The 27,735-nt window shown below is 56.1% G+C and overlaps 5 protein-coding genes across 16 annotated transcripts; 3 read left to right on the forward strand and 2 right to left on the reverse strand.

Annotated features, from left to right (window-relative positions):
• Positions 1-4,996: 4,996 nt before the first annotated feature.
• On the forward strand, positions 4,997-7,309 carry Metrn (meteorin, glial cell differentiation regulator). Its single transcript, XM_006978814.4, has 4 exons — positions 4,997-5,217; positions 5,418-5,818; positions 6,742-6,801; positions 6,884-7,309. Exons 1-4 carry the CDS (start codon positions 5,120-5,122, stop codon positions 7,198-7,200), a joined length of 876 nt encoding a protein of 291 aa, XP_006978876.1. The 5' UTR covers positions 4,997-5,119; the 3' UTR covers positions 7,201-7,309.
• Positions 7,310-7,552: 243 nt separating this feature from the next.
• Positions 7,553-11,663, forward strand: Antkmt (adenine nucleotide translocase lysine methyltransferase). Of its 3 annotated transcripts, none has more exons than XM_006978813.4 (5): positions 7,553-10,147; positions 10,553-10,657; positions 10,740-10,880; positions 11,187-11,237; positions 11,388-11,663. In XM_006978813.4, the coding sequence occupies exons 1-5, from the start codon at positions 9,986-9,988 to the stop codon at positions 11,616-11,618; spliced, it is 690 nt and encodes a 229-aa protein (XP_006978875.1). In that variant the 5' UTR covers positions 7,553-9,985; the 3' UTR covers positions 11,619-11,663. The 3 variants fall into 3 exon arrangements, with proteins under 3 accessions (XP_006978875.1, XP_015853040.1, XP_015853041.1); XM_015997555.3 differs by lacking the exon at positions 7,553-10,147 and adding an exon at positions 10,237-10,348; XM_015997554.3 differs by lacking the exon at positions 11,187-11,237 and having other exon boundaries at positions 9,278-10,147.
• Positions 11,659-15,652, reverse strand: Ccdc78 (coiled-coil domain containing 78). 2 transcript variants are annotated; one of them, XR_006075301.2, is made up of 13 exons: positions 15,257-15,652; positions 14,892-15,008; positions 14,716-14,802; positions 14,376-14,486; positions 13,929-14,017; positions 13,738-13,816; positions 13,527-13,652; positions 13,098-13,273; positions 12,890-12,971; positions 12,640-12,719; positions 12,144-12,210; positions 11,973-12,069; positions 11,659-11,882 (listed from the first exon to the last, which is right to left on the reverse strand). XR_006075301.2 is itself a non-coding variant. In XM_015997544.3 (13 exons), the coding sequence occupies exons 1-13, from the start codon at positions 15,314-15,316 to the stop codon at positions 11,771-11,773; spliced, it is 1,287 nt and encodes a 428-aa protein (XP_015853030.1). In that variant the 5' UTR covers positions 15,317-15,652; the 3' UTR covers positions 11,659-11,770. The 2 variants fall into 2 exon arrangements, 1 of the variants encoding a protein (XP_015853030.1); XM_015997544.3 differs by having other exon boundaries at positions 11,973-12,073.
• A 230-nt stretch (positions 15,653-15,882) lies between these two features.
• Haghl (hydroxyacylglutathione hydrolase like) lies at positions 15,883-18,797 on the forward strand. Of its 9 annotated transcripts, none has more exons than XM_076578123.1 (9): positions 15,883-16,037; positions 16,319-16,524; positions 16,811-16,875; positions 16,960-17,077; positions 17,164-17,272; positions 17,357-17,460; positions 17,652-17,753; positions 17,974-18,053; positions 18,314-18,797. In XM_076578123.1, the coding sequence occupies exons 2-9, from the start codon at positions 16,420-16,422 to the stop codon at positions 18,531-18,533; spliced, it is 903 nt and encodes a 300-aa protein (XP_076434238.1). In that variant the 5' UTR covers positions 15,883-16,037; positions 16,319-16,419; the 3' UTR covers positions 18,534-18,797. The 9 variants fall into 9 exon arrangements, 8 of the variants coding, with proteins under 8 accessions (XP_076434238.1, XP_076434240.1, XP_042139708.1 ...); XM_076578125.1 differs by having other exon boundaries at positions 18,385-18,797; XR_013053209.1 differs by having other exon boundaries at positions 17,164-17,460; positions 17,871-18,053; positions 18,385-18,454.
• Positions 18,798-18,824: 27 nt separating this feature from the next.
• Ciao3 (cytosolic iron-sulfur assembly component 3) lies at positions 18,825-27,680 on the reverse strand. The gene is made up of 11 exons (XM_006978812.4): positions 27,524-27,680; positions 26,307-26,402; positions 24,905-25,048; positions 24,504-24,636; positions 22,615-22,749; positions 22,135-22,253; positions 21,241-21,370; positions 20,710-20,782; positions 20,279-20,416; positions 19,791-19,948; positions 18,825-19,649 (listed from the first exon to the last, which is right to left on the reverse strand). The coding sequence occupies exons 1-11, from the start codon at positions 27,587-27,589 to the stop codon at positions 19,411-19,413; spliced, it is 1,431 nt and encodes a 476-aa protein (XP_006978874.1). The 5' UTR covers positions 27,590-27,680; the 3' UTR covers positions 18,825-19,410.
• Positions 27,681-27,735: the final 55 nt, after the last annotated feature.

The raw sequence follows: 27,735 nt of genomic DNA on the forward strand, positions 1-27,735 counted from the left end.
CCCTTGTTCACACCCAGCCGCCCCATCCATGCTCGGTCCTGGCTGTAAGGGTCCTGGTGTCACAGGCTTAGCTACATCTAGTCCCCACCTGGCTTCAAGTGAAATCTAAGATCTGTGAAGAGGGCAGTCTTGGGCAGGTGGGAGACTTGTCCTCTTTTTAAGGTTTTCTCACAAGATCAGGAGAAACTCAAATTCATCCACTGCCTTCATCGGGTCCAGGGAGCTGATCCTGCCTTCTTTCCCATTTATATTTTGTGGTTGAGTTTGTTCGAAGCTCCGTGGTCCTAGGGCCATTGCCTCTCTAACCCATGTCAACTCTCCTCACTTGGATCTCTTCCCCAAATTGCCCCATTAGATGGCCTGCTCATTGTGAGTCAGTGCATGTCTGCAATCAACTCTCCTGCTGAATGTTGGGGCTGCCTGTCCTCTGCTCTCCTCGGGGACCAGCACACTGTGGATATACCATCAGTGTCCTCAACCTGCAAAGGCCTGTGTTACAGGAGACAGCCATGGCTGGAGGTGGGCAGCCTGAGCGGTGATACTTGTGATAACAACTAAGGCCTCTGCTGCTACCCACTGCATCCTGCGAGATGCAGTACAAGGCCCCGAGGAAGGCAGGACAGAAAACAGGTCTTAAGATGGTTTCCAGCTTGGACAACCCCTGTGATGGCTAATATTGGTTGTCAATTTAACACACTTAGGAAGAGAGAACCTCAATTGAGGAATTTCCTCCATTAGATTGGCCTGTGGACGTGTCTTTGAGGCATTTCCCTATCTCTGAGCACCTCTCTTTATATATGTATGCATATATATATATATATATATATATATATATATATATATATATATATATATATATACATACATACATACACACACAACAACAACAACAATAATAATAAAAGAAAAAGAGGCTTCTTTTGTTTTTCCGGATAGGGTTTCTCTGTGTATTCCTGGCTGTCCTGGAATTCACTCTGTAGACCAGGCTGGCCTCGAATACAGAGATCTGCTTGAGTTGGCATTTTCTTCATTGTTAACTGATACACGCAGACCCAGCCCACTGTGGGAGGTGCTCTTCTTGGGTGGGTAGGCAAGCCAGAGAGCAGGGCCAATAAGCAGCGTTCCTCGATGGTCTCTACTTCAGTTCCTGCCTCCAGCTTCCTGTGTCCAGTTCCTGCCCTGGCTTCCTCCAGTGATGGACTGGGACACGGAAGGATAAGCCGGATTGACTTTTTACTCCCCAAGTTTGTTGTGGTCAGTGTTCTACCACGGCAACAGAAAGTAACTAGAAACCCTCTTTGGGTCAAAGGTTCTGAGATGCTGTGTGCTGTTGGTTAAGCCGAGCACACCAGCAGTTTGGAGCGATCATCCTGATCTCTGCAGGCTTCCACAGGAGGCCACAAGCTTCCACGTACCCTTTCCCAGCTTCTTGAAGTACACCTTTGCTTGATTGGAGTTCCTTCTGTGGTTTTTGTGCTGACTTGTGTGGGACTAGTGACTCACGTCTTTCTTTCTTTCTTTCTTTCTTTCTTTCTTTCTTTCTTTCTTTCTTTCTTTCTTTCTTTCTTTCTTTCTTTCTTTCTTTCTTTCTTTCTTTCTTTCTTTCTTCTGGAGCTGAGGATTGAACCCAGGGCATTGCGCTTGCTAGGCTAGCGCTCTACCACTGAGCTAAATCCCCAACCCCTAGTGACTCACTTCTTAAGGTAAGGGCACTAAATTTTGAGACACTCAAGGAAACCCCCAAGCTGAGCATAAATAGCTAAGAGTTATCTGAGATGTGGGATGTCCTCATTTATCCATTTGCTCGTTTTCCTCTGGGTATCTATCTATAAGCACCGATACCAGGTATGATGGATCCTGAGGCCAGTCATGGCTTTCTGGGATCTATGCCCATGGGTATCCGAGTTCTGTAAGCTAATGGTGTTCAAATGTCCCTTTCCCTGACAGTTGTGAGAAGTGGCATCTGTCCTGCTCTTCTCCCATGGTGATAGAATCATTGTTATGTTGTTTAAAGATGAAGATGGGGAAGGACAAATCTCATATAAAGATTCAGGTCAGATGACAGCTTCTTCCAGACCAGGTTACCCCTTGGAGTCCCTCTTACTGCTAGGACTATAGCCATTTCTCTTGGAGGAAGCCATGGTGGAGAGCCAACTCCCTGAAACTGGCCAGCTCATGCCCCACATCACCATTAGAGGGCGCCTGCAGACTACTGTCTGCCTCAGAGGCCTGGGCTGAGGAGACTGCCAATGAATGAGCCAATGAATGTAACCTCTTAGGAATGAGCCAATGAATGTAACCGTGGTGGACCCCTGGACATCGGTGGTGGACCCCTGGACATCGGTGGTGGACCCCTGGACATCCGTGGTGGACCCCTGGACATCCGTGGTGGACCCCTGGACATCCGTGGTGGACCCCTGGACATCCATGGTGGACCCCTGACATCCATGGTGGACCCCTGGACATCCGTGGTGGACCCCTGGACATCCGTGGTGGACCCAGGTGTCCTGTGTCCTTCTGTAAATGCCTTGGCATCTGCTATGCTTTCCTCAGGCTGCGTGATGTCTTTTAATTGAAATAATTTTATTCTGATTTATATTTCATTTTTTACTTGTATGTGTGTGCGCACGCCCATGTGTGCACGCATGTGAGTGCATGTGCCTGTGGAGACAAGAGTCATCTAATCCCCTGACGCTGGAGTTACATGCTATTGTAATCCTCTTGTGGGTGCTGGGAACACAGCTCAGGTCCTCTGCAAGCGAAGTAACATGTTCTTAACTGCTGAGCCATCTCTCCAGCCCATTTTATTTATTTATTTGGTTGGTTGGTTGGTTTTTTGAGACAGGGTTTCTCTTGTAGCTTTGGAGCCTGTTCTGGAACTCACTATGTAGACTAGGCTGGCCTCAAACTCAGAGATCCTTCCACCTCTGCCTCCTGAGTGCTAGGATTAAAGGCATGCGCCACCATACCTGGCTACTTATTACTTATTTTGTTTGTTGGTTTGAGACAGGGTTTCTCTACATAGCCCTGGCTGTCATGGAACTCACTATGTAGACTAGGCTGGCCTCAAACTCAGAGATCCTCCTATCTCTGCCTCCTGAGTGCTGGGATTAAAGGTGTGTGCCACCACTGCCAGACTTAAGGCAAACTCTTAACTGTGAACTCCAATAGAATAAAAAAATCAGTTACGTACTTCCAATGTACAACAGCACAGAACGAACTATCCCATTCCCAAAGAGAGGACATGGCAGGAACAAAGCAAAGACCAAGACTAACAGAGCCAGCACCAACGCCTGCACTTTCATACTAACTTCAGGGCTTAAGATGGAATCATCTGGGCTTCACCCTGTTAGAAATAAATCCAAGGCCGGGCAGTGGTGCTGCACGCCTTTAATCCCAGCACTCAGGAGGCAGAGCCAGGTGGATCTCTGTGAGTTCGAGGCCAGCCTGGTCTACAAAGTGAGTTCAGGACAACTAGGCTGTTACACAGAGAAGCCTATTTGCATAAAAGTCTTACAAGATGGGGAGATAAAAAGATCTGAATTCCTTGCCATGACCACACTTTTATAGTATTTGACAGAAAAGATTCACACTGTGTGTTTCTTACAGTACAGACACACCACCCATCAGGAAGGCTCCGCTCACTTTCACCTTTGACTGTTATAATTCCTTGTTTTGACCCCCTTGTCTGTGGCAAGGAGCCAGCTGTGCCTCCTATTGGTCTGAGAGGGCCTTGGAGTCAAGGACAGGGGAATCACTGTTTCCAAGCTCTTCCACAGGCTGGTAGTAGAACCATCTGCTCCCACCAATGAGATCACTGGCTCTCATCTGTCCCTGAGTCCAGGTCCAGGACAACTGGAGGGTTTCAAAAGGAATTGGGAGGACAGTGGATACGGAGGTAGAGTCCTAGGTTTGGAGAAGAGATGCTCAGGGACTTCCCAAGACTTCGTTCTGACTTCAGTCTCCTCTAACCTTCCTTCAGGCCCGAAGAAGCTCTTCTCCTTTTGGGAGGTTTCAAATTGACTCTAGCATGTTTTGCTTTGTGTGTGTGTGTGTGTGTGTGTGTGTGTGTGTGTGTGTGTGTGTGTGTGTGTGTGTTTTCTTTTAAGAGGGTCTCATGTAGACCAGACTGGCCTTGAACTCACTGTGTAGCCAAAGATGACCTTGAACATCTGCTCTCCTTCCTCTGCTTCCTGACTGCTGGGATCACAGGCACGATAAACTACAATCAGTTTAACATTAGCTAGAAGATCAAACCCAGGGCTTGATGCCTGAGTGGGAGGCACAGTATAACCTAGCCCATCCCCAGGCCTCCTGGGGTATCTTTGAGATTCTGTTCCAGTTGATCTTGATTTTGCAGGGCCTGTACTGTGGCACCGGCAAGTACTTCCAGGCTTTGTTTCTCGTCTGTGGATGCCCAGGCAGGTCTCCACAGTGCCTCGTTTTTCATGGTATTCATTTAATGTGCAGGTGGGTCTGAAAAAGTATGGTGCAGAAGGAGGCGCACCCTGGCCACACAGCTCCTTCCAGAGCTAGCCAGTGTTCTTCCTCTTCCCCAAACCCAAGGCTTGGCTTAGCTCCATGACCCAAGCCCTAGGCTAATGAAAACCTTCTGTACCCTCTGTTATGGGACGCAGGGACACAGAGGTTCTAATCTCTCTTCCCTGGGTTACCAGCAGCAGGGTACCAGTATTCAGATGATGGCTGCCGACTGCCTACTGAGGTCCACTGAAGGGCAAGTGAAGTGAGCTGCCCTCCAGATTCCAGTCGACAGCGACCCCCACCCACCCACACACCCAACGTTCTAGGATACTGGGGAATCGCCAAATGGGGAGACAGGAACGCTACACACTCCGAACCTGCCCTGGACCGCGCTCCCGCCTTCAGCCCGCCCCGCCCCCAAGAGGGCTCTGCGATTGGCGGAAAGTTCTGGGGCTTGTGGCGATTGGTCCGAGAGTAAAGGCCCCGCCCCCACGGTCCGGGAGCTCAGAGGGGGCTGCGCCGAGGGGTCGCCGGTTGTGGGGACGCGCCGGGCCGGGCGGCCGCGCCGCGGGCTGCTCGCGCTGCAGCCCCGACCCTCCCGGGGCAGCAGCCCGAGGCCCCGGCGCGTCCCCGAGCCATGCCCGTCGCCGCGCTTCTCTGCGCGCTGTGCTGCGGCCTCTTGGCCGCGTCTGCTCGTGCCGGCTACTCCGAGGACCGCTGCAGCTGGAGGGGCAGGTACGGTCCCCAGGAGGGACTATGGGGAGGGGTTTTTCTTCTTGTGTTAGGTGCCTCCCTCCCACTGGGAACTGAGGAAGCCCAGACCTCAATGACCTGTGCCACAGAGTGGACGCAGGTGTTGGTAGATGCGGGAAAGGGGGTGAGCCGGCTAGGGGAACAAGGGCCACCCCGCCTGAGAACCACCGTCCTGTCCCCAGCGGCTTGACCCAGGAGCCCGGCAGCGTGGGGCAGCTGACCCTGGATTGTACTGAGGGCGCAATCGAGTGGCTGTACCCAGCCGGAGCGCTGCGCCTGACCCTGGGCAACCCCGATCCGGGCACGCGGCCCAGCATCGTCTGTTTGCGCCCAGCGCGGCCCTTCGCTGGTGCCCAGGTCTTCGCCGAACGGATGGGCGGCAACCTAGAGTTGCTACTGGCCGAGGGCCCAGACCTGGCTGGGGGCCGCTGCATACGATGGGGTCCCCGCGAGCGCCGGGCCCTTTTCCTGCAGGCCACACCGCACCGCGACATCAGCCGCCGAGTTGCTGCCTTCCGTTTTGAGCTGCACGAGGACCAGCGTGCAGAAATGCCTCCCCAGGCCCAAGGTCTTGGTGTGGATGGTGAGTGACTAGACTGACTGAAGAGGCTGGTGTCGGGAAGTGACTCTCTAACCAGGCCTGGACACCCCACTGCGCAGAGGGTCCGTCCATAGCTTGACAGAGACCACTCTGTTGGAGAGCATGGTGGCTTCCAGGTCGTAGGGAGGTGGGTTGGGACTGTTTCCTCCTTTCCCTCCTCCTCCTCCTCCTCCTCCTCCTCCTCCTCCTCCTCCTCCTCCTCCTCCTCCTCCTCCTCCTCCTCCTCCTCCTCCTCCTCCTCCTCCTCCTCCTCCTCCTCCTGGTTCGTTTTCGGGAAAGAGCAGGAGGGAGCAAATACAGAGGAGGCCAGCCTTGGGCCTCTGGTGTCTGGAGGGTTGGGGGAAGGGGTGGGCTGGGGCAGAATCAAAGCCTATGGCCAAAGCTGTCCAGGGCTCCCTGGCCTGGTGGTGACCTCCCTCCCCTCCCCCAGCCCAGCCAACAAAAGTCCAGTGTGCCTCTTCATCACCATGGAGACGCCTGCCCTGCCTCCCTGCAGGGCACCGGGCCCAGTGCTTTGCTCTTCTGGAACTTGCAGCCTGACCCTGCAGGGGATGGCTCTCTGACCGTTCTGCCCTAGCTGGGGACCCCAGAACCAGAGTCCACTAGAGTGTCCTGCCGCCCTAGCTGGGCCTGGGAGGCAGCTCTGAGAGGTCACAGGATGTTCCTTGGTGTTGGTATGCGTTTACGAGACTGGGTGTGCAGGAATGTGTATGAGGCGCTGAGGTGTCCGTCAGTAGACATGTGCCTGCAGGGTGCACCGTGACGTCTGGTCTGGTGTCTTCAGGCTGTGTGGTTGCTGGGAGAAGGGTTTAACCACCAGCTCTGGGGCCTTTTCCTGCTGGGAGGAGCTGGGGGCTTGTGCGGAGAGGGTGCGGGCCTGGCTGATGACCTGCCTTGCATGCTAGGTACCTGCAGACCCTGCACTGAGCCTGAGCTCCTTCTGGCTGCGTGCACCAGCGACTTCGGTGAGTATTCCTGTTGTGGGAGAACTTGGGGCCTGCCCCACGTTCCCGCATGCCCACCGCTGGCCACCGTGTCTCTTCACAGTGATCCACGGGACCATCCATGGGGTCGCCCACGACGTGGAGCTACAAGAATCAGTCATCACCGTGGTGGCCACCCGGCTCATCCGCCAGACACTGCCACTGTTCCAGGGAGAGGGCTTGGAGGGCCAGGGCCAGGCCTCCATTCGTACCCTGTTGCGCTGTGGTGTGCGTCCTGGCCCAGGCTCCTTCCTTTTCATGGGCTGGAGCCGATTTGGTGAAGCCTGGCTGGGGTGTGCTCCCCGATTCCAAGAGTTCAGCCGTATCTATAGCGCTGCCCTTACAGCCCACCTCAACCCGTGTGAGGTGGCACTGGACTGAGAGACCTGGGAGCAAGCCCCTGCTGGACCTTCCTCTGGGAATGGGGTACGGGGGAGGGGCGGTAGGAGGGTGGGTGGGAAGGGTGTGGCTCCGATGGCATCCTGGTACCCACAGTGAGGTGATAGACTACTAAATAACCTGGATCACACCAGCCGCTGTAGACTCGGTCTTCTCTGACACACCCAGCTCTGCTCCTGCCTCACTTTACCTGCTCGCCCCTCTGCTGCCCTCCTAACCCTTCCTGGCCTGCCTGCCCTCCTGACCCAGCTGACCAGTGGGCCCATTTCCCTCTAAACCCGGGGTGCTCTTGGCTGAGAGCTTAAATGCTGCAATTCTCAAGACTTGGGCTGATTGGGGTTCTTTAGGTGGCCTGGGGAGCAAGCAGACAGACATCACTTCCAGCTCTGAACGAGGTCTGTTAGGGAGGGGTGCTGTAGTCTGGCAGTGCGCCATTCCCTTCCGTGGCCCTTGTGAGCCATACAGTCATCCTTGGCCTGGTCCCGCCCTTGGGGAAGAATGGGCCCCTCTGTCCGGAGGCCCCTGCGACGTGCTGAGCATCCAGACACGGCAAAGAGCCTGCAGGGTGTGGGGTCTCCGCTGCAGGATCCTGCTGGTTCGTTTCCGGCGGGAGAAGTGCACAATGGGGTCTCTGAGGACTGTTTCCCGCCACTGGCCCCATTGTTGCCATCCCTGCCTTCCTCCTGGGCCGCCTCTTTATTTTGTAAAGGGCTAGCGAGACCCTGGACAAAGCCTATGGCCTGAAAGCCCTTAAGTGAGGTGTGCACAAGGTTTCTCAGGCCCCAGCCAAGCGGATTCCTGCCACCTCTACCTCATGGCTTCTGAGAAACCGTCAGCTCCAGTGCTGAGTGGAGCAGGAGTGGAGTTCCAGAAATGGCTTTCTGTCCTCGCGTGCCCTCCCTTTAAGGCTCTCACCCATCATCAGTCCCAGTGGACTATTCATTCTTTGGTAAGGAACAGGCTGGGAGAGGGACAGGGCTCGGCAGGGACCAGACATGGGTCCTTGCGTCGACTGTGCCAGTGAAGGTACCTTCCTGTGCCACACCCTACATAGGCCCTGGAATGGCTGCCTTGGAATGTTTACAGGCAGATAGCTTTAATAACACCTGTGTGTATGCTAGGGGTGGGCAGAGAGCATGCTCCTTTTACTTAGACGGCCTGCCTATGGAGTGGGAGGGGTGATGAGGATAAGAGATCACTCCTGAAGAGCAGGTGACACCATTTTCTTCCACCATCTGCCTCTGGACTGGCTCCCTGCTACTTACTCTCATTTCCCCAAAGTCCATGAGGTGCTAAGGGCTCAGACAGGCACCTTTCCACCTGGGTGTGGGGATGATTGGGCCAGTGGCCTCATGTTTGCACTAGGGAACGAGTGATGAGGCCCCCAAAGTGGAAGCAGAGACAGCAGGGGCAATGGTGTGTGTGCGTGTGGGCAGGTGGACCAAAATCACAGGAACCAGCCTGGGAAAACCTGTGTGGACCAGAGACACCTCCAAGTAGAGCCCTGGCAACTGAGGAGCAGAGTGCTTTGTGTGGGTGCCAGTCAGGTAAAGTTGCCAGGGCTTCCTGGGTGCTCTAGGCCTGAGAATTAATTCTGCTAGGAGCAGCCGATAAGAATAGCTGTGCCCAAGCAACCCTGTCTAGAATTCGGTGTGTGGGAGGGCCCCATTTCAGTTCTGCTGGTGACGATTCGATTCTGAGCTGGGTGGGGCAGAGCCTCTTTCCACAGAATACACATACTCTGCTGCCTTGGAACACCCGTCCTTCAGACTGTTTTGGACGAAAACACTCTGCACCCGGGGGGGGGGGGGGGCAGGGTGGTGGTCTTGGGCATGCTCAATTTGGAAGTCAGCACGGGTTCTACTAGATAGCTGAGGAGGAGCAGGTCAGAACTGGACACAGACAAGGAGGACTTTATATTCACGGCCAGTTAGCTTTAATGTAGGTGGTTGGGGTCCAGCAGATAGACTCAAGGCTCTATCTGTTTACATGCAGGGCCTTACTAGGAGTCACTCAACCCTTTATTTTTGAAGGAAGGAGAGCTTCCGGGCTGCTGAGCTGTCTTTCACCCTAGGCTGGGCCAGCTGCCAGCACCCAGCCTCTCACATCCGGCCCCCTCCCTCCACACTCACTAGAGAGCCAACATCTGTCTGTATCTGCCCGCCCCTCTCCTTCGACCCCAGAACACGCTCTATTTCCCGCTTAGTTGTCGTCGCTGTCGGAGGGACTGGAAGGACGTCCTCCATGGGTTGCTTCTGGGTGTTTGGTAGGATTTCAGGAAGTCTAGGTCAGCAGAATCCGCAAGAGGAGAATGACTTCCAATTATAGTGGCCCTGGTTTTAACCTAGGACTGCAGGGCAGGAGCAGTATGGCCTCAGGGTGATCCAGAGCTAAGATTCCATATAGTTGTCTGCAGGGTGGACCCAGAGGCTAGCCGCTGTAGATCTTGGACCTACGAGGGGCAAACCCTGTAAGGCTCGCCTATCTCCTGGGTCATTGAGACTCGATACCATCACCCGGAACCCACAGAAGGGGCCACGCCCGGCTAGGGGGAGAAGAATGAGTGACGGACTGGTCGCACAGGCCCCTTCCACTTCCGGCGTCCGATCGCAGCCTCTATCTAGACTTATGCGGTCGCTGCAACGGCTGGGGTAGGCTCTGGACAGAAGCTTACGGCTCAGGCCGGCGGTAGCCGGGAGGGCAGCCGCCTCCAGCTCCCGCCCGGAGGCCTTGGGAAGGACGACCCCGGACTGCGTATCTCTCAACCATGGATCACGACGACCCGGCCGAGGCGTTGACTGCACTGCGCGAGAGGCGGCCGGGCTTGCTGGAGCTATTGCAAGCAGCGGCAGGCTCGGGGTTGGCCGCCTACACTGTGTGGGCGCTGCTTCTGCAACCGGGCTTCCGCCGCGTGCCTCTAAGGCTGCAGGTGCGACGTGGGGCCTTCCTTAGAAGGCGCGGGACCAAAACTGAAGCGAGACGTGCATCAGTGGGTGGGATCAAGGCTACTGTAGGTGGCTCGTAAGGGTGGGCGGGACCAATTATGATGCGGGACCTAACCAGGGGACCGGATGTACGGAGAGGTGGAACTAATATGTTGCAGGGCCTGAGCCTGTCGTCATGACCAAGGGTATATAAATGAAGCTAGGATTGAATTACTGGGGGTGGGGGTCGAGGGGGCGGGTTACAGGCAGTGGTGTGCCTGGAGGGGGGCGGGGCTGCACTGGGTGTGACAGATATCTAAGGAAGGAAAGCTAGTAGGCATGCAACGTCCCCCAACCTGGTGCTTTGGTCTGTGCAACTCTAGCCTCAGCCCACCAAATTCCTTATTCAGGTGCCCTACGTTGGCGCGAGTGCCCGGCAGGTTGAGCACGTACTGTCGCTGTTGCGAGGCCGCCCTGGAAAAATGGTGGATCTAGGCTCTGGTGACGGCAGGATCGTAAGGCCTGTGTGTCTATTCGTTGCCCCTCCCGTGGTGGCCCCTTCCCTACATCCAGGTCCCACACTCTTGGCTCTCATAGGTGCTGGCGGCCCACCAATGTGGTCTCCGTCCAGCTGTGGGTTATGAGCTGAACCCGTGGCTTGTGGGACTTGCAAGGCTGCATGCCTGGAGGGCTGGTTGTTCCGGGAGTGTCTGCTACCATCGAAAGGATCTCTGGAAGGTAACTTATCAAACTTCATTTTTATCTTTTTTTTTTTTTTTTTTTTGAGACGAGATCTCTAGGTTAGGCCTATCTCAAATTCACTATATAGCCTAGGATAACATTGAACTCCTGCCTCTACCTCCTGAGTGCTAGGATTACAGGCATGCACCATCAGACCAAGTTTATGCAGAACTGAAGATCAAACCCAGCTCCCGATACCTTCATCTCCCGAGTTTCATGCTCTGAATGCTACCACACTGATACCTGGGTGGGCTGGAGGCCAGAATTCAGTGACCTTCCAGCCTTTATCTTTGTTTCCCACAGGTGAGCCTCAGAGACTGTCACAATGTGTCTGTGTTCCTGGCCCCCAGTGTGGTAGGTCTTGGGTCTGCTGTCCTGCTGGGAGGTCAGGGCCACACTCTTGGCTCTTGGCTGCTCTGAGGAATAGGTTCTGGGCCTCGCTGGATGGGGCAGCTTTTCCTTACCTGCTCCTGTGCCCTCCCCGCTCCTGTTCTCTCCTTACAGCTCCCACTGCTGGAGGACAAGCTGCAAGGAGAGTTACCTGCAGGGGCCCGTGTGGTATCTGGACGTTTCCCCCTTCCCACCTGGCAGCCTGTAGCTGTGGTGGGTGAGGGCCTGGACAGAGTCTGGGCCTATGATGTCCCTGGTCCTGGGCCAGCTGTGTCTTCTTGTGGGGTGTCCACCAAGGCTATCCCGGAGTCCAGTTCTACCTCCATCCCTGGGACCCGTGTTTGACAGGCTGGCCGACTAGATACAATAAAGACTCAATACAGGCTTCAATCCTGACTCTTGTTTGTTCCAGGAATCGCTCTGTGGGGTGGGGTGTGCAGCGGGTTCCATGCTGGCTGTGAAGAGGTTTGATTTGTAGTCTTGGGGAGACTAGCTAGCTAGTGACTCCGGGACCTTGGGCGCTGGGTCCTAGTGGAAGGCATGGCTTCTACTTCCTGGCGGTCTCCTGTATTCACCAACTTCCTCAGTCTCTGGATTTCCTGCTTGTACCTGATTGGGGTGATCAGACAAATCACCTCTCTGGCCATGGGCTCTTTCCCTTCCACCTAGATTAGGGCCCTGGGGTCACACCCGGCCTACCTGCCCAAGTGCTGGTCCACATACTCCTGTAGCTCAGAGAGCTGCTGCTCTGCCATGGTGGCCCGGACCATCAGCTGTGCCCGCTCTCGTTCCAGCTCTGCCTGGTGGCGGCATGAGCCATGAGCCGGGGCGGGGCGTAGGGAGGGGCCCCCACCATTCCTTGCCCACTACCTGGGTGTCCTGGCAGAAGTCCTGCAGCTGCTTCTGGATTTGGGCCCAGGATGCAGTATCCAGGGCCCTGTGAGGGGAGGAGAGCAGGAGGGGCAGTCTCCAGGCAGGCATAATCCAGGCCTGCTGTGTGCTTTTAGGACAGCACAGCACTGCCTGGGGCTCTGGAGCATCTGTGCCTGGAGAACCCTCTACTAGGTGTCGTCTTCCCCAGAACTTGGGGGGTGCTGTCTCCAGTGCCTGCCTGCTATGCAGCAGATATAGAGGCCCAAAGCTAGGGCTGGCCATGCACCCAGACTGTCAGCTCCCACCGAACCCAAGTGTTACCTATTAGATACTTAACAAAGCAGCCATCCATTTTTTTCTGTGGTTACCAGTGTCCCCTATACAAACTGAGACAGCCCAGAGCAGGGACAGGAGAATCCCAGCCAGCAGCAAGGCTTGGCCGAATGGACAAAGGACTCCTAGACCTCCCCTCCACCAGCAGGAGGGCACTCACAGTGGCTGTGACCTGCCGTCCTTGGAAGTTTCGCCAGGTCCTTTCTCGGGGTGCTGTAGCAGTGTCCTGCGTCTGCCATACTGTAAAGCACATGGTGGGTTCCCTTGATCGACTGAACAAGGCCAACTGCTCAAAGGCTCTGAGGTTGGGATGAGGCCCTGGGGTGGGGGTGGGGGTGGGGAGTGCTGGGCCTCTGGGCTTCAAGGCAGTTTCAGGCAGCAGGGACGGGGCACCTGGGCCCCAGCATTACCTCATTCTCCCTTTGGTGGCTGAGGTCGGTGGCCCAGTGCATGGGTGATGGCTCCAGGTCGATGGCTGTTGTGAAGGTAGCCCTGGGAGTACCATGTGCCCTGTTGGGATCTGTTTGTGCCTGGGACTGCTCCTGCAGCATGCTAAGGCACAATGCAGGTCATGTGGGGGCCACCCCACCCCCGTGTCTGGGTCAGGGTGGAGCCCACCTGCAGGTGGTTAGCAGCAACTCCTGCCCCCGGCTCAGATCTGCCAGGCGCTTGCGGTAGGTCCGGGCAGCCTGGGCCAGTTGTTGCTCTCGGCTTCGGTGTGCGGCCCGAATGTCCCGCAGAGTGGCCTCCAGGAACGACTGAAGGGCTGCCCGACCCGTGCTGTTGGCAGTCTCCTGGAGGAGGTTGGGTAGGACAGAGCTAGGGTTGGGGCTGGCCTTGGACTAGGTTAGGCAGTCAAGCTGGGGGAGCTGGGCTTGAGTTGGGTCGGGTGGCACTTGATTGGATCTAACCTCACCTCCTACCCCAGCTGGCTGTGCAGGGACCTGGGACCACAAAGTTTCCCCATAACTGTCCGGCACATCCAGGCCAGGCTTGCACTCGAGACTCAGAGGCCACTTCCGACCGCCACAGAACCTAAGTGCTCACCACTGTCTCTTTGGCATAGTGCTGCAGCCGGACAGCGTACTCCTCATTCAACTTCTTCAGCTGCAACTGCAGCTGAGCATTTTCGGCTTCAGCCTGCCGGAGCTGACCCTGACAGGTAGACAGCACCTGGGAGTGTACAAGAGGCTCTTGTTCTGTTCGCAGGACTCCCTCCAGCGACATCTTGAGGCCCAGAGGGTGGGTACACCCTCACCATGGCTTGGGCAGCCAGGCGCTGACCAGCTGTCCTGGCTTCCTCTCGGGCTCCCTGCAGCTGCTGGCCTAGGACTGCCCTGTGAACACGGTGCACGCTCAGCTAGACCGCGATGAGGTACTCCCTCATCCCCCGAAGGACGATCTTTCTGGCCACTGGGCTCTGCCGGTTCTAGGTGAGGAGAAACTCACACTCGTGTCTCCAGCGCCTGCTGCCTGACTCTGTGATGCTCCAGGACCCATTTCAATTCTTCCTGCAGCCTCTGCTGTCCTCCCGATGGCTGTCGGGTGAACAAAAGCTGGCTGTGCAAGGGACATCAAACTCCGGAATCCCCCCTACCCTCCCCGCCCCACACATACACAAGGCGGGCAGACTTTATGCTAGGTGGCTGTGTACTCACGTTTTGCTCATGCTCTCAGGCTCAGAGAGTCTGTCTTGCTTGGGCTGCACCTTCATGGTTAGAAGGGAAGCGAGGGGAGGGGAGGGGAGGGGAGGGGAGGGGAGGGGAGGGGAGGGGAGGGGAGGGAGCAGCAGACACCTGTTTCACTGCCCCTGCGGAGGTGCCCAGCCCAGCTCTCTTAAGTGCTCATGGTAACCTGGAGTCTGTGACACATTCAAGCCTGGGCTTCTCCACTGACCTCTTGTGGTGGCACCTGGTGGTGCCCTGGACTGGCTGCTGGTTGGACTCTATGTCCCTTGCAGTCACCATGCTGCTCTAGCTCTAGCACCCGGCTTTCCAGTCGAAGAACCTATGGACGTCAAGGGTGAGCAGGAATATCTGCTGGACCACCCGGAGCAAGTAGGCATTCACCTGGGCACATGCAGGGGCACATATACCAGGGACCAGGTAAAAGCCCACAGACACAAAGTGTGTGTTTACTCCCAGGCACCTGAACCCCTTGATGGTGCTTGTCCTGGGGGTGCACTCTGTTCCTGAATGCACTCAGGCTGACACACAGAGCTTGCGTGGCTACTCACTTCCTTCTTCAGCTCGAAGACTTCAGCTTCATGTTGTTCACGAAGGTGATGGGTTGCAATCTGAAGATCAACCAGCTCCTTGGAAATCTGGGGGTAACCAGGGTGAGAGATGCTGCCAGCGGCTTCATGGGCTTTCTGCTCCTACCAGAACCCAGAACCCAGAACCCCACAGCCACCTGCAACCGCTGCTTCTCACTCAGCTCTGGATCTGTCTGATACTCTGTCTCCAGGTTGGTAGCCCAGGCTGGGTGTCCAGAAACTCTTGGCAACCAGTCCTCAGTTCCTGGAACAACCTGGGAAGGCACACACACACACACACACACACACACACACACACACACACACACACACACACACATTCAGGTGGGTCTCCAGCCTGGGCTGTGGACCCCGCTCTTATAGAGGCATTTCCGCCCTCCTGAACAAGGTCAGCTCCTTCTCTGGGCAGGAACAGACACGCGGATCCAGGGACTTCATCCCTTCTGGTCTGTGAAGGAAAGGAAGGACCCCAAGGCAACGTCAGTATCCTGGGAAGACTCACATTCTCTGTGACTTGAAGTGGGGCCCCTGGCCTGGGGCCTGGGGCTGCCACATCCTCCATAGGGGAAAGGAATTCTGGCCCCGGATCTGTTTGGTGGTGGCCTGCTTCCTGGCTGTTGCTGTGAGTGTTGACAGTGTTGCCAAGGCCTCTGTTGACCTTAGAGACTACCCATCCTGCCTACAAGGAAGGGCAAGGCCATTCAGTGCTTACCAAGAGGGTGAGCGTGCTCAGCTCCTTCCACATTCCATTCCTTCATGGGCCCCCTGTCATCTGGGAAATACAGACAGGCACCCCGTTTATTTCAGGCCAGCTGGATCCAGCAGGGCATGACAATGCTAAACCCGTACCTGCAGTTGTGGGCACTATTTGTCTTTATATGGGACGTCCTGCCCTCCTGTAGGGATTCATAACTCTAGACTCTTGCATATCTTCCTGTGTCAGCTGAACTCACATCAGCAGGTGAACAAGCTGGACACACCCTACCACCCTCCGTCTGAGAGAAACGGGGCATAATCAGGGGCAGTGAACTTCGCGAGCTAGCTCAGCCTGGGCACCAGGAAGGATAACTTGAGGAGATGCCCTTGCCTGATGCTGAGATGGAGCATGCTCACTACACTACCCTGCGCCCTATCGGTGCGTGGATTCCCTTTTGCGCACGCGCAATTCCTGCGTCTCCCGTCAGATCTCGGCTGCATTCAGGGTCGCGCCGCGGGGAGTAGGGGAGCGTGGTAGGCAGCGGCCACGCTCTGGCAGGGACGCTAGATTGGCGGCTCATGTGTGGGTGAGAAGGACAGCAGGGAATGAGGTCGACCCAGGCCTTGGGGTCTGTCTCACTGTAGCTGAGAGGCGGGGTCTGTGGAGGAAGGCGGGGTCTACCGGAACTAGGAGGCGGAGCTAGAAGGGAGCCGCAATGCTGTGTAGCTTTTGGGGGAAGGTGAAGCTGGGACAAGGGGCGGGGTCTGAGGTGGGCAGGGCCGCCGGCCCCTGAGTCTTGGGTCTTGCTAAAGTGGGTCCTCTGAGAAGCTCCTGGGCAGCCGAGCAACTCTTCTTTTGTACCCCCAGTGTGTGTGTGTCTGACCTGCCTCGCGCAGCTCAGGAGGAGGGATTCACTAGGCTGGGGTGCCTCTTTTGGAGAAGGTGAGGACAGGCTGAGGTCTGTGACCATGAAGGTCAAAGTCATCCCGGTACTTGAGGACAACTACATGTACCTGATCATTGAGGAGCACACACGGGAGGCAGTGGCTGTGGACGTGGCTGTGCCCAAGAGGGTGAGGACCGACAAAGGATGCCATCAAGGGACTCCCTACCTCTCTGTCTGGTGCAGACCCGATCCCCTATATTTTTACCTCACAGTTGATGCATTATCTTTGGGTTCCCCTGAAGTTATGGCTACCTTTGGTGTTTGTGGTGCCCCAGTACTTTTAATTGTCTGCCCGATATCTCCCCTAACCCGTGCTGCCCTGGGTCCTGGGCCTGCCTGAAGAACTTAGCCCTGAACCTAGTGCCGCAGTATGGGATGGGTGGCCCACGGCACTACAACTCCATTCTTTCCAGCTGCTGGAAATTGCAGGCCGCGAGGGGGTGTCTCTGACCACGGTGCTGACCACCCATCACCACTGGTGAGTAAAGTGGGTGTGTGCCAAGGCCTACGTCAGATTCCTCCACTAGCACCCTGACTTGACGAAGCTCCTGTTCTTCCACAGGGACCACACACGTGGAAATGCTGAGCTGGCGCACCTGCGGCCGGGACTGGCGGTGATGGGAGCAGATGAGCGCATCTGTGCGCTAACCCGCAGGCTGGCACATGGGGAGGAGCTTCGGGTGAGCATGCACCCAGAAGGGGTGGGGAGAGTCCTGGCCGGGGCTTGCCCTCCAGCCCTCACAGGCCCAATGCCTCACCATCACAGTTTGGGGCCATCCATGTACGATGCCTCTTGACGCCGGGCCACACCTCGGGCCACATGAGCTACTTCCTGTGGGAGGATGAATGCCCGGACCCACCAGCTCTCTTCTCTGGTACCTTGCAGCCTGGACTCATCATCCACTTATGCAATTTCACTGTGCCCTCCCTACCCCCTTCTGACCCTCTTTCCTCCCTAGGGGATGCTCTGTCAGTGGCAGGCTGTGGCTGGCATCTGGAGGATACTGCACAGCAGATGTACCAGAGCTTGACCAAGATCCTGGACACCCTGCCACCCCAGACGGTGAGAGCCTTCTGTGGGGTCCACATGCCTGGTACTGAACTTCTTCCTGGTACAACCTGTGCTTCTGTACCGGTCCTGCTTCGGTAAAGGTGGTGTGGACCAGAGTGGGTTGGATGCTAGGTTATGGATGAGTGCCTGTCCCTTCCTTGACTTGGGGCAGTGTGTGTTCACTGAGCTCCCTCTTCTTGCAGAAGGTGTTCTGTGGTCATGAGCATACACTGAACAATCTTGAATTTGCGCAGAAAGTGGAGCCCTGCAACGACCATGTGCGAGCTAAGCTGTCCTGGGCCCAGGTGCGTCCTTTTCTGGCTCCACAACAGGGGTGGAGGCAGGGGTAGTCTTCCTGAGGTTTGGGGGAGTCCAGAAAGGAAGTCACTGGGGAGTCAGACTGACGCTTTTGCTGGCTGCAGCTGGCCAGGCCAGTCTGCCCTGCTACAGACCGTCTGCCACCCACCTTAATCTCCCTGTGGCTGTTGGATCCCAGCTGTAATCAGGGGCCTGTGCTCTTTGCAGAAGAGAGATGATGATGATATACCTACTGTGCCTTCGACACTGGGTGAGGAGCTCTTGTACAACCCTTTCCTGAGGGTAACGTAAGTATGGCTGTGTCCTGGGCCTTCTTCCTGTGGTGGGGCCTGGGCCTTTGTTCCAGTGGCTGGGGCAGCCTCAAGAGGCCGTGTGCACTGCCAGCCCGAGTGTCCCCGTGGAGCAGTCTCAGGACTGGCTGGCATCCTTGGGGCCTCTTTGGCAGTCATTTGGGTAGTTAGGAGGGTATCTAGGGACTGTTTATTGAGCTGAGTGTCCCTGGCATCAGGGAAGGGCATTTGTTAAGGGCCCTCTTCCTTCTGTGCAGTGCTCTGCTTGGCCCCACCCCCATAGGCAGCTGGCCAGCCCCACAATTCCCCAGCACACTCTTCCCTGCAGAGAGGATCCAGTTCGTGAGTTCACAGGCCAGGTGGCACCGGCCCAGGTCCTGGAGGTACTCTGCAGGGAGCGAGCACGCTTCCAGCTTGCTTTGGAGCCACCGCAGACCCAGGTTCGGGCACTCCTGGCCTTACAGTGGGGGCTTCTGAGTACACCCCAGGAAAAATGAGCCATGTGGGGAGGCTGCTTGTCTCCACACCCCTTCTCCTGATCTCAAGCTGACTGGAACCCTGGCCTCCAGAACATTCCTCTGAGGCCCTGCCACCCCGCTTTAAAGAACCAGCAAATGGTGCTTTCCCTGTCTCTACTGCTCAGGGGGGCCAGACAGGCGGACTCTCTGGAGGAGCTGTTGTGGGCCCTGAGACATACATGTCTGGGGGCTGAGAAGGGTGAATAAAACTTTGAAAGGCCCAGTGTGGTGCCAGACACACAGGAGATGCTTCCAGAGGTGCAGACCTGTTTATTAGTGGTGAGGCTGGGTGAGAGACGACCTATGGAGTTCTCACAGCCATACAGGCTTGGTGCTATCTGACTGCCCAGACGGCAGCCAGTTTTCGGAGGATCAGGTGCCCACTAGGCTCAGACTTGATACCTGCCCCATCTATACATTGTAGCTTTAGGAGTTAGCCGCAGAAACGAAACGGCTCATACTCAGGCTACTACAGCCAGAGGGCAGGGCAGGGAATATGCCCATGGCTCTGGGCCAGCAGGAGAGATTCTGGAACCTCACTGAACCTTTAGCCTCCTTGGCTACCCCTGATCCTGCCTGCACTCGCACCCTGCAGAGCTCAGTGTGGAATCTGGAGGTGCACAGGCCATAGCAACATTACCAACCAGAGGCACGCAGGTCATGTACTGCCAAGGACACGGGTGGCTAGTGACCCACTTCAGCACAGAATCCAAGTCATCCTTGTGGTTCTCCTTGACTTCTGAAGGTCTCTGGTGTGTTCTCTGTTGCTGATACCCACACGGTCTTCCTTGGAGTCTTGGTGCTAGCTGCTGGGGCTCTCAGACTCTCAAGGCCCCCTACCACCTGATGCTGAGGCCTGAGTTGGTCTTCTCCACAGCGTGGTATTGCGTGTGCAGCAAGCGGCGGGTCTGCTCGGATCCCTCACCTCGCAGCCAGTGCTGGTACAGCTCCTGGACCCCAGGTGCATCTTCGGGTGCCTCGTTCCTCACCATGCTGTACAGTCTTTCCACCTGCTGGAGGAGCTCCCGGCCTTGTATATCTGGAGCCTTGAGCTGGCCCCCTCCATTCAGGCAGCCTGTGGCAGAGCACAGGGCATGGTGGGAGGTCAGGTTAGCCCCCTGACTCCCGGGGGTGGGGAGGGGACGTGTCCCCCTCCTGTCCAGCCCCTTCCACCTCCCACTGGCGGCAAGCTGCTGTGTGATGTAGGAGGAACTACCTGAAGGGCAGGCCATGACCTCCACGTAATGGTAGGGACAGCGGCCTCGTTTGAGCTTCTGTACAAGGTTCTGGATGTTGCGGAAGCCATAGGCCACAGCAAAGCGCAACAGCACCTGGCCTTCCCTCTCTAGCGTCACCTCCTGGAAGTCCTTGTTCCTGAAAGTGTAGAGGGCTTGTGAAACTGCACATTGCCATGCAAAGCTGTCCCTGCGCAGGTGCAGAAGCCTCCTGGCTTTGCTGCTTGCAGGCAGGGGAGGGATGATGGAGAAGGGGTACAGCTTGCATCCATGGGCCCACCCCGTAACCTCACCCCCAGGTGCCGTACCCAAGCCAGGCACCTGCTAATTCTAGCTCAGGGTCTCTGCTGAGGAGACTGAAGCGAGTGCCCTGGCCTGCTTGCTCACACCTCGTGCTCGTGAGACACACTTGTGCCAAGGGCTCCAGGGGTCTTCCCCCCAAGTTCACTTCAGCGCCTGCCCCGCTAACCTCATGGGTTGGTAGGTAACTTCAGCCACATGGATTCCAAAGAGCTCTTGGGCTGCGTGCCGGAACACATGCTCCAGGTAGCCTCCTGAGCCTCCACCCCGATGGCCGGTGAGCTCCTCAGCAGACGCATTACTGGTTCTGGGAGAAGGGCGGGTCAGTGCAGGAGGCTGGGGCTCAATACAGCTGAGGTCTCTTGTAGCCAGACCTTAAGAACTGTTCTTATGGTGGCCCTGGGAAGCTCAGGTGGCTTCTAGAGCAGGCTCTGCTTTGACACTGTAACTCAGCCACTCTTGGGCCCCAGCCAGGCTGTGGGGAGGTCTGGAGTCGGCCAGAAGGCAGCCTGGGTAGAAAGGAGGGGACAAGACACTGCCCCACCCCACAGGCAGCATCTGATCCCAAACAAACGTTCTCAGTCCCCACCACCAACTCACAAGCCATCCAGGGGCACAGGCTCCAGCTCTGAGAGTGAGACTCCTTCTTCTTCCAGCAGCCTAAAGACTTCTCCTGCAGAGGACCAGAGCACATGCTCAGTTGGTCTCAGAATGCTGAGAGGTCTGTGTCCCCAGAGGGACACTCACTCCTGCTTGTGGTGGGATGCTGAGTCCAGCCAGCCTCTGCAGGGCCGGTGGAAGGCACTGTCTGCAGCACTGTAAAGGGAGCCAGGGCTGCTCTGCCAGTCCATGGCAGGTGGTTTAGCCTCCCAGACGGTTTATTTCTTAAGTGGGAGACAGGCTACTCCACTTAGAAGTGGGGTGAAGATAGGAGCCACAGGGAGTAGACTTGAGGTATTGCCTGCCCTCAAGACTCATTTCTGAACCAGCAAGGAGTCAATACTGGGTCTCCATTGGTCACAGGATCCTGGAGGCACTGAGGGACGTCCCTGCTGTCTGCTGGACTCTAGTGCTTGGCTCTAGGGGAGCCCTGTAGACAGTGAGGGGTAGAGTTATGCATGGTGACTCCACCTGTCGTAAGGACACAGTCCACATCACGGGTCTGGTACTCCTGGTTGAAGAAGTCAGGTCTGGACGCTTCTAGCTTTTTGTCATAGCAGGGCATCACAGTCACATGGTAGATCTTGTCTGGAGTCAGATGCTACAAAGAGAGTACAGAAAGCTTCAGTCCCATCTCAGCCAAGCTCCGAAGTGGCCCGACGGAAATGGGAGGCAGAGATGGCTGCCAGGCAGGCCCTGTGCACTTACTCACACCCGCTGGCCATCACGTGACCAGGGTCACATCTCCTCTCCTGCTTCTGTCCCTAATAGCCAGTGGCAGCAGAGGAGAGAGGCTCTCACTGCCTTTCAAAGGAAGAAGAGGTCACAGTGGAAACAGCATGGACTCGAGGGGAGTGTGCCCATGCACATGCCGAGGGAATGCACAGGGCTGATGCCAGGGCTGGTGGGTTCAGGTACTACGGAGGCCAGCTCCCTTCCTCATCCTCCGTCAGTGGCTGACTTCAGTCTGGGTCTGGGGAATCACTAGAAATGACCTCAGGTGAGATCTGATTTGTTCACCCAGCAGCCTGTGGGGTGTACTTCTAGCCCGTGGTCTCCTGCTCCCTAAACGTGGAGTCTAGCCAGCTCTAGATGTGAGAAGTGCCTTTATCTCAGAACTGGGCCCCCTGATGCCTGACCAAAGACAGCCCAGGCAGTAACAGACCAGCTGAGCAAGACTGATACTGAGGCCAAGCTTATTCCACTGGCAGCTACCATTAGGTTTCAGTCACCGAGACACCTCCAGAAAGTGCCATGGTCACAGGCGAGGGATCAGTGGCCAGCCAGCCAGCAGGTCACCTCTCACTCCTGTGTCAGAGCTGGCCACTCCTCATCATGTTACCTGGGGATGCACAGTCCTCTTACCTGTTGCTGGGCAAAGAAGTCCTTGACCAAGGAGCCCATGACCTGCTGTGGGGACCGGGCTGTGCTGATGTAGGGGAGGATAAAGTTGCCATGTGTCTTCTCGGCATAGCAGATCCAGCCTGAGCCAAAAGGAACAGAGAGGTCTGAGATGTGCACAGGGCAGGCCTGGGGGTGGTTCACAAACAGCTGTTCTCTTGGCAGTGACATGACATTCTGGGGGTGGACCGATTCACAGACGAAATTACTGTGGCATTAAGACATTCCTGTCATCACTGTCACGAGGAAGGCTGGCATCTAGGTGATCACCAATGGGAACTGGTAACTACAGGTGATGTCCTGGGCCTTAGGCACCTCCTAGGTACTGACATTTCTACGCTTCTCTCAAGATACCCTTCCCCATCATTCCCATTTTTCCTTGTCAAGCTGTCAGTATACCAAGTCCTAACTTCAATTTAAACAGCCATACAGCCATGGACATACCTGGGCAGGCAGAAGCCAGCATGGGCAAGACCTCTCTGGAGTTGGCTTGCCCTCGGAATCGCTGCACAAACTCTTTCTGGCTCTCCAAAAGGCTGAAGTTCCTTGCAAAGGCAGTATCGAAGACAAAGTGTACCCCTGGAACGCAATGGAAGGTGAACATGTGCCTTAGCCTTAACCATGGCAAAAGCTAGCAGCTGAACACCTCTGTCCTGAGTGGGGCAACACAGTGTCACCGTAGCATGCCATTTCTATGGGGGCTCTAGGATGCACTGTACAGCACCTGCTGTGTAGATGACCCAAGAGCTGTCCAGTGGCCCCACCACTGGCCCACAGTGAATTCCTAAAGAACATACTCTCCTTGGCACCATCCTGAATGTGTTTAAGTCTTTCACACCAGTAGGGTTTGGCCCCTAGATGCTTTGGCCTCCTCCCGTTCAACCTGTGGTGTGTACAGAGATCTCAGCCTTATCCAACAGCCTCTTCCTTATGACTACATCCCGAGGGCTACACTGTTGGCCACACTGCTGCACCCCTGCATGGGATGTGCAGACACGTCCCTGCGTCCTCTCAGCCACAGTGAGATGTTGTAGACGTCTGCCTGCCTTCCCTAAGCCAGAAGCCGAAGCTCCTGCACGACCCCAGTGGAAGACTATGCTCCTGGCTCTTCGTCCTCCTAGGACTGGGAACTGTCCTGGGGCGATGTGGGACTGGGTGCTCTTCTCTTCTCAGGACCACCTGCTCCCCTGCTGGTTTTTCTTAGGACCCAGGGGACTGAGGATGGCTTCTAGTACCACAGCAAGGGTCAGACCTCATGACACATATGTGTCACGCAAGAGCATGGGGTGCTTGCCTATCAATAGGTGTCCCTTGCGAGACTCCTGGTCATGGTGGACAATAAGTTGCCAGGTCACCTAACAGATAGGAGCAGCATTCTGTGGAGGTGGCACCATGAATGCCCATGCCACTTCCCCAGGATGGGCTTGCTGGTCACTCCGGTACTGGGACCCCAATTTAGCAGGGGGCTCTCAAAACACCCATGTCGTCCTCCACCCCAGATCCTGGCACAGAGATCAGCCAAAGCTGACCCAAGGCAGAGCACAACAGATGTGGCACCGTGCCTGAGAAACAGTCATGGAGCCGGTAAGATGGCTGAGCAAGGAGAGAGGTCCCCGCTGGCAAACCTGGCGACCTGAGTTTGATGCCTGTACCCAAGTAGTGGAAGGAGAGAATCAAGTCCTGAAAACAGTCCTGTGACCCACACGTACAATACACACACCCAAGGTAAATATGTAAACATGTAAAAAAAAAAACAGTAAAAAAAAAAAAAAAACCCAAAAAACAAATAGTAACTGAAGCTGGGTACAGTAACACATATCTGTAATCCAAGTAATAGGGAAACCGAGGCAGGAGGAGTGTCTGAGGCCAGCGTGGACTACACAGTCAGTCAAAGCCAGCCTGGACTACACAGTGAAGTCAAGGCAAGTAAGAGCCTGTCTCAAAAACCAAACACCAAAAAAAACAAAACCAAAGCCCCAAGACCAAAGGGGGCATGAGCATGTAATTCCAGTGCTTGCTAGGTGAATGTAGGGGGATCAGGTCCAGACCAATCTCATCTGAGACCTAGTTTCCAAAAACCAAACACTAACAACAGAACCCGAAAGAATCAAGTAACTGTAAAAACACCCGGGGAACGGGTGACAGTCAACGGAAGTCAGGACTCAGGTGGCTTCTCCCCTAAGGTCCTGACCTCAGCCATCAGAGTGAAGCTTCAGGGTGAAGTCACTCGGGAGAGTGCCCCTGCCGTTCAGTTCAGGGTGAGTGACAAGTGCCTGGGGGTGGGAGGAGCCCCCATGCCAGCCGCCCTCATTCACCCAAGGTTCTGCACCTACCTAGTTTTTTGAAGAATGAAGTTAATTTCTTGGCAGTGTCTGAGGGATCCAGCTGAAACCTGGCAGCCAGCGATGCTCTGGACTGGGGTGAGACAGAAACGACCACCAGCCGCTGCTGACCGGGAGCTGCCACCTGGAATGCGAGAGTCTCTGGCTGTACAGATGGCCAGAGGCCAGCCCCTGCAGTGAGCTGCCATCGGCCGCACCACAGCCGGCCATGCTGACACTCAGAACCCAACCCAAAGCCCCAGCCCCAACACTTAGTGTCGGAGGACACTGACAGGGAAGCCAAGAAACCTAAAGACGGGGGAGTCGCCGGACGCCAGGCGGGTGGGCCAGCTGAGTGTCCCCTGATGAAGTACGAGCGCGTTAGGCTGCTGGGGCTGGTCCCCGCTGCTCACCTTATTAGCATCCAGAACCTTCTGCAGCTCCTCATGACTCTGCTGGGTGATGAGCACCGTCTCTGCTGAAGTGACGCAGCCACTGCATGCCAGGCAGTCATTCAGGGAGACCTTGGCCTTCTCCAGCCTCTGGGTTCTTCCGTCCTGCGGGTGAGCAGAATCTGGAGCACAGGGTCTTAGGGGCAATGGGCAGGACATTCATTCCGAGTAGCCTTTTTATTGTTGTTTTGGTTTTTAGAGACAGGGTTTTTCTGTGTAGCCCTGGCTGTCCTGGAACTTGTTCTATAGACCAGGCTGGCCTCCAATTGAGAGCTCTGTCTGCCTGCCTCTCCTGAGTGCTGGGATTAAAGGCAAGCGCCGCCACCACCTAGCTCCAAGCAGCCTTCTGACGTCCACTCACACCAACAACCACCAGCGTGAGAGCTGCCTGGGTTTATTAGCCAGCCACTCTTCATTTTCAGTTACCTCTCCTTTTTCATCACAGTAGAGTAAAAGTAAACTCAGCCTGAGCCCCTCAGCCCTCCTACAGAAGCAGGAGTGGTCTGAGCTAGGGCCAGGTGAGCTACAGGGGTCCCACCTGACCAGAGGAGTAAGGCTAGAGGGTTAGAAGTCCCTCAGACTGCTCTCTGAGCCCTGCTGTACACCGATGTCCCAACCTGAGGTTAACCCACGCCAAGAGACCCAAGGCCCACAGGCCCAGGCTGCAGCAGCACCGTAAAGATGAGGCCTCTTGTCCTTAAAGTACAGCCCAGTGGCGATGGGCACCTTCCTCTGTCCCTCCAGCCATGGGGCAGACCCTTTGTGAGAACCAGGGCCTCCTGGTGCACTGGGGTCTCTCTGGTGCTGTGGTGTCACAGGGCCACTGTTGTGGACAGACAGCTGGCCTTCTCTGTCATAGCTTTATCCTGCTTTTCACTGTTCACAGGGATCTGCACACTCATTCTCAAGGTTCCTCCCCTACTCAGTGTTCCATGGCTGGGCATCACTTCTCCATGCGGTGGTGCATGGGATTTTAAAGGGATTCCTTAGCGTACAAAGGGCAGCTAGTTAGGGTTAATTTTCATTTAAAGAAGAAGAAGGAGGAGGGGCTTGAGGGGCCAAACCAGGAAATCTTATGCTACCGGAAGTAGGGGCAGGGGAAGGTGGGAAGGATCCGCCACCTCCACAAAAGGGCCCCGTGCAGCACAGGACAGGCTGGCCACTCAACCTGGGCGGCCCTACTCACCCTCCCAGCTCCCCGTGGTCAGTGACTGTGACCAGTGAGAGATGCAGGGAGTTTCAGGGCGGCCACGTCTGTGACTGGATGAGGCAGAGGAGGTATGTTTCAGATCTGCCCCCCAGCACCCACCCCCACCAGTCCCCGGCCCCCAGCAGGGACATGGTGAGACCTCTGGCTCCTTACTGGGTTCACTTGGAGGTAACTCCCATCATCTTCGATGTGGATCTTGGCTATGCCACTTCCTGGCTTCTTATCCACCTTCACAGGCTTGATGCAGTTCTACACCAGGAAGAGACCCCAAACCAGGCTCTATTAGGGGAAGGTAACTCTGCAGGATGCTGGGCCTCAGGGCTGGCTGGCTGCTGCACTGAGTGAGGCTGACCACCGAGGCCAGTTCCACCACCTCCTTGCCACCGAAGCCATGCTGAGCTCTGGCTGCCCACCCTTTTCTGTACAAGGTGAGGATATCATCAAGGTCACTCACCCTCCAGGTCCAGATCAGCCTGAAGACTGGCGCTAACTCTATATGCAAGCGAATGTCTGCAGAAACCCTGACAAGCCCGTCCTTCCTAAGTGCAGACAGCAGCACACCACCCGAGGCCAGTGTGTCAAGAAGCCATGGCCAGACAGGCATGCTTTCCTTGGGAATATCTCGGAGGTCACCTCCAACCCACTGCCACGGATGAAACTCCATGCCTCTCCCCTCCCCCTGACATCTCCTGTTGCTGCCTCCAGATCCTTGGTGGCCTTCTAGGAGATGGCCTTCCGGATGTCCAGTCCCAGGCAAGATGCCCAGTTCACCCTGCCTGTGCGGCAGCTCAGCCTCTCGTCTATGGGTCATGGGACTTGGCCACAGACCTGCTAGCTCTGGGGACAAAGGAATACCAGGCAAGGGCACCAGCTCCTCTTTCAGCTGTGGCTGTCTGGAGTCCCCTGTACCTTCCTCAAGGTAAGGTCAAGAACATTAGTGGCCCAAGTGGGCATCTCCCCTGTCCCTTCAACATGGTCCCTTCCGTTCAGAGGAACACACTCTGAGAGGGTGTGGGAACGGATGTCTCACAAGTGTGTGGAGGCTGTCCAGCCCCAACCATGTCTCTGCATCACCAGCTAGGTGACACTAGGAACCCCCACTTTTCTTGTAACATTACGTCTTCCTGTCACCCCTAAATACTCCCATAGCTTCTGGAAATCCCTCCTGGACATCTTGGGGTCCAGGAGCTGGCTGCCCAGCTCTCCCTGGCCTCAGTTGTCTGTGTTGGTAAGAAGGGAAGCAGACTGACTGAGACCCGGGGCCCCAGGTCGGGTCTCTTGCTCAGGAAGACACAGGTGGGAGAGGTTTCCCGCTGTGCAGGGCCAGGCCCGGTCCCTCCTCCGGCGCGACTTGCCCTCGGCCGGCCCACCTGAGACGGCCCGATGAAGTCATCCAGGTCGGTCAGCTGTAGTACCCCACTGAAGGGCGACGCCATGACAGCCTCACCGCCGCTGAGCGTCGCCCGGGGGTGTCGCAAAATGACACCAAACGATCGGACTGTTCCGCCACTCTGCCGGAAAACGCAAATTCCGGCGCATGCTCATTTCTCCCCGTGGGCAAGCTTTGGAAAGGGTGCGCGCC

The sequence above is a fragment of the Peromyscus maniculatus genome, chromosome 8, assembly GCF_049852395.1.
Source record: "Peromyscus maniculatus bairdii isolate BWxNUB_F1_BW_parent chromosome 8, HU_Pman_BW_mat_3.1, whole genome shotgun sequence".
In the NCBI taxonomy this organism is placed as follows: Eukaryota; Metazoa; Chordata; class Mammalia; order Rodentia; family Cricetidae; genus Peromyscus; species Peromyscus maniculatus.